The 5,324-nt window shown below is 29.3% G+C and overlaps 1 protein-coding gene across 1 annotated transcript in view; it reads right to left on the minus strand.

Moving 5' to 3' along the window:
* Window positions 1–983, minus strand: part of LOC104787455 — a 3,143-nt gene extending 2,160 nt beyond the window's left edge. Inside the window, exons 1-2 of the mRNA XM_010513045.2 lie at window positions 826–983; window positions 33–394 (exon numbers count right to left, since the gene is read on the minus strand). Coding sequence (XP_010511347.1) covers window positions 33–108 — 76 coding nt within the window. The 5' untranslated portion in view covers window positions 109–394; window positions 826–983. The remainder of the gene's footprint in view (window positions 1–32; window positions 395–825) is intronic.

The raw sequence follows: 5,324 nt of genomic DNA on the forward strand, positions 1-5,324 counted from the left end.
GAAGTAGAAGGAGTAAGCGATGCAAAGGAGACCCAAAAGAACTAGCAGAGCGACTAGACATATCGTCACCACGCCGAATGCATCGGGAACTAATTTTGTCAGGGGCATCACCCAAAACACAGTATCCACGCATGCTCTCTACCAGCATGGATGCAGAAAAGTCCTCTAGCAGCAGCAGTAAAAATGTGCCTTTCTCTCCCAACAATATTTTCCAGATTAGTTACTCATCGATGAATATAAAAAAGTTAGAACCTTTTCAACTCACAACCATACGAAGCTATCAAAGTCCACCAATTAGCTTTTTTTAGATTACAAACGAAGCAGCCCAGATCACCCGATATAACTTTTTGTGATCTTGACCCTTAACACTTGATATGCGTGTTACCTACATAAACTGAAACAAAACCAAAAAAGGATCAAAACCTTTACCAAAAATTGAAGCAAAGACCTAACAAAACATCTTACCCTAGATCTGAATACAAGACAACAACATCTTCAAAGATTAAATTATACATTCTATCATCACGGGTAATTAAAAAAAAGTCATAACCTTTCTAAGCAACCTTCAAGATTAAGACGATTCCCAAACAAACCGATCTCAAAAATTGACAAATACAAAAGCCAAGTCATAACCTTTTAAGAGATTATATACACAAAACTTCAAACACAGAACAAACAAAGTCAAAACAATCAAATACCCAATAATGCAAACACAAAAAAATCAAAACTTTTAGATCTAAACAAAGGAAACAACAAGACCCATCAGAAAAAAAAAAAAAGGAACCAAATTTATGAAAGAAACTGGGGAAAAAGAGAGAGGCTTACAAGGAGGAGAATCTGGATCCAAAAGAGTTTTGAAACGGGGAAGATCTGAGCGGAGAGACGGGTTAAAAAAAAAACCTAAGAATCGGAGGAAGAGATTAGGAAACGAAGCAAAAATAAAACAGAGAAGGAGAAGGAGAGGAGAAGGAAGGAGAAGGAGAGGAGAAAAAAAAAGATTAGAGAGAGAAGAAGGGAAAAGAGGAGAGAGACTCTCCGTTGGTGACAGGCTGTTTCCAGCTGTGACAACCAAAGCCTTTGGATCCGGGTTCGGGTTTTTTTGTGAGTTGTCTTCTGTTTCGGATCCGGGTTCGGGTTTTGTTTCGTGAGTTGTCTTTGGGTGTTTATTTTTAATTTTTTTAATTTATACGTGGCTCCACCCTGGCGGCGTTTGTCTTTTACTTAATTTGTCTATGTTTTATTATGGTAAAGTAAAATTTGATATGTGAGATATTATTATATTAAAAAGGTCAAAATTAAAATATGGCAATGATATAAAAAGTATCCTAGGAGTGTGAGTTGGAAGTATTTTACATAGATTACAAATAGTTACAAATATAATATGGTCAAAGAGTAATTCTTGGTTTTTAGTGAGTTTGGAAGGGGTTTAAGAAAGAGAAGTAATATGATCATGTGTAGTGTATTGTAACTCTCTTTAGGATATATATGGATGCGTCAAACAAGTTATCATAACTAGAGAGGCTATATATATGAACAAAAATGGAGATATCTCACATATTGCATAAAATTAACATATCCATTTAGAGGGTGTTCTTGGATTGAGGTTAATTGATATAAATGTGTGATGAGGACCCTCTCAAATTGTTTCTCATCCATGTTCAGAAAAATGATTGAATGTATATATATTTTGAAAGGTAAATTAAATTTCGAGAGTATAAGTTATATATACTTTGAAAGCATTTTAAATTACATTTACCAAATTATTTATAAGGACAAATATACATTCATACATATATCTATATATATATATATATATTTATATTTAAATTTGTCTTACATTTTTTTATCTTTTAAATCGAGATCTTATTCTGTCATTATACTTGAACGAGATAACAGATAATCTTGTGTGAAAGTATAGATAATTTAGTTACTAGGTACTAACCCGCGGAGAACCGCAGGCTGAACATTTTTTAAGAAAAATTTGTAATAATTTATTTTATTATAATGTTATTTATAATAGTTTATGATTAAAAATCTTAGCTATAAATTTTTTATATACGGATTAGTTTTGACTCTAATAGTTTTTTTTTTTACTTTTCTACAATTTATTTTATTTAATGTATCCCTGATTTTCGTTTTTAATTAATTATATTTATTTAATTAATTTATTAATCTTAATTAAGTTTTTCTATTGGCAATTGAATGTAGTTTCATATTTGTACTTCCCAATTAATATAGTAGGATAAAATTCATTTATAATACTTTTCACTTTTAAATATCTTTTCTTGTTTGTAAATATACTAGGTAATAACCCGCGGAGAACCGCGGGCTGAACATTTTTTTAAGAAAAATTTGTAATAATTTATTTTATTATAATGTTATTTATAATAGTTTATGATTAAAAATCTTAGCTGTTAATTTTTTTAATACGGATTAGTTTTGATTCTAATATTTTTTTTTTACTTTTCTACAATTTATTTTATTTAATGTATCCCCGATTTTTGTTTTTTAATTAATTATATTTGTTTAATTAATTTATTAATCTTAATTAAGTTTTTCTAATGGCAATTGAATGTAATTTTTTACACATTTAAGGTTAGGTTCATATTTTTACTTCCCAATTAATATAGTAGGATATTTTTTTTTTGTTTCTCATTAATCTTTTTTTCCAGACATCTTAAGAAAACATATTAAAAATCGACCAAAAACATATTAGAATTTAGAAAATCAACGATATATATATATATATATATATTTTTTTTTCGTCAAAAGAGATTTATATTAATGAAAGATTGTAATCGTTACATAAAGTTTGTGATAACCAAACAGGAGGTTGAAAACAGGAAAGCAACGATATATGTATTCTTTTTTAATAACAATTTTCTAAAGTGTTATAATATTTTTTTGAAATCAACAATTCATTATCAATAACAATCCTCTATATATTAATAGAGAAGCACTCTCACAAAAAAACTGAGGTGTCGCGCTCACAGAGCTTTTGTACATGTTTTAATAAATACCCTTATTTCTCATTATTATTTACATAAATATGCTATTGAAATATTATGAGCCAATGTTTTTTTTGTATTAGCTTTTAAAAATGAAAGATTTAATCAACTATTAAATCTGAAAATAAATTTAATTATTATTTTCATAACCTATTTAATTGAAGTAAATTACATTTCACAAAAAATTATAAACCATTTATTTAATTTTTGAAATGCTAAACTTATTCTCCTATTTAAAAAAGTCTGATGACTATTCAACTATATTTAAAAAATTTAATTGAATGAATTATCACAATAATCATAAAAGTAAATAACATTCCACAAACAATTTAAACTTATTTACCTATTTAACTTTTTGAAACGCAAAACTTATTGTCTGGTTCAAAAAATCCGATGACTATTCAGTTATACTAAAAATTAACTATCACGATATAATCTTAAAGATAAATCACATTTCGTAAACAATTTTAAATTTATTCACCAATTTAAATTTTTGAAAAACAAAAACTTTATCTCCTATTTAAAAAATCTAATGACTATTTAAATATATGTGACTCAGCGATCTTAACATAGTATCCATGTTATTGAATTTTTTGAAAATCCTAGACAATCATTTATCATATAATTTTTCACCAGGGCTATACTTTTTGATTATTTACCATTTTTTATACATTTTTCTCATTGCATTTTTGAACTTAGGATTAGTTTAAATTAAATTGATTAGTCTAAAAAATATTGTCTTATCTATTTAATGGCATAGTGATGTGGAACATAAATGATGTAAATTTGATTTTAGAAACACAAAAAGACATCAAAACTTTTCTCCACAACGTTAAAATACTTTTTTACGTTCAAATATTTCACGAGTAAAACATATTTTTACACAAAATAAATACAAACTTGAATAAACGAATTTTTTTTTACTTACATATTATGTTTTACCCAAACAAATCTTAATTTTCAAATAATAATATTATTCATGATATATTATTTAAATGATTTATCCCGCACATAGTGCGGGTTGGTACCTAGTACTGATAATATGCATAGAAAACCTATCACATGTATATATGGCGCGCACTATAACATATGACACAAATAGGCCAACCTGTGACAACAACAAAACACCAGCTAAAAGTGACCTCCTAAGTATTGAGAAAATTAACATCAGAGCCATCCATCGGTCAACGTCAACCCCAGTCTCAAATTAAAAGCATATAATCTCCAACCAAAATCCGACAAAACTTCGTAGAAGCATCTATGTGACAGGCCAAAGAGTTTTCCTGGCGAAGAAGTTCTAACCTTAAAAGAAAGGATTCACAACGTGGAGAGAGGCAAAAGAGTTTAGAGGTGGTTATAAGATTTGTTAGAAGCAAAGCATATTTAAACTGCAACAGAAGAGGGTCCACGATCGAGAAACCAAGAATGCAAGAGATACATTTTTCCGCATTTACAATTTTATAATCTACATGTCCCTGCAGGGTATGTTGGTAAATGGTAATAACCAAATCAATCCCACGACTCCGTCTCTTTATGTTTAGGTATCTGTTTTCACTTTATATCATCTATGGAGAGGAATAACATATATATAAGACACGGTGAACAACTGATCACTACGATATCCGCTAACTCGACTTATTAAATTCATTGTCAAGAGTGTTTGAAACCGCATCAACTCAATCAGAGACATGGTGACCATCGCTACGATGACGGCTTAAAGTAAAGCTGTGGTTTTCCACTCGAGAAACTCCGTAAACAAGATCTTGGCTACTTCTCTAAATCTCCACTATGCTTTCAAATCTCAATGTCATTTTTCAAATACTTTCACATAAACCGAAGCATTCACTGTAGGCAAGGTTTTTGGTTGAATATAATTTTATATTCAACTAAAAAAAAATTATTCTGATTAGTTTGACATAATTAAGATTTTGGAATAATAGCATAATACTATAGAGAAGAGAAGTAAAACAGAGGATATATGTGTAATTATGATTGTACAAAACCCTTATGCAAATGACTATATATACTGTAATAATTTCTGTCAATGAAATCATGCCTTTCCTTACATGATATCAGAGCAGTAAAGTCTTGACCTAAATTTTTTTTTCTCTCCTCTCGTGTTTGCTCTCGCCGCTTCTCTTCCTCTTCTTGTTCTTCAAGATTTCTTCTTACCATGGCTGAGAATACTTCTGCTATCATCAACACGGCTTCTGCAACTCAACTTCACCATGTTAACATGTCGAATGTTACCTGATACTAGGATTTTTTGTGTCTCCTAGTAGGTTCAATTAACCTTATGCGTTGTAATACTTAAGG

Source organism: Camelina sativa, chromosome 5 (assembly GCF_000633955.1).
Source record: "Camelina sativa cultivar DH55 chromosome 5, Cs, whole genome shotgun sequence".
NCBI lineage: Eukaryota > Viridiplantae > Streptophyta > Magnoliopsida > Brassicales > Brassicaceae > Camelina > Camelina sativa.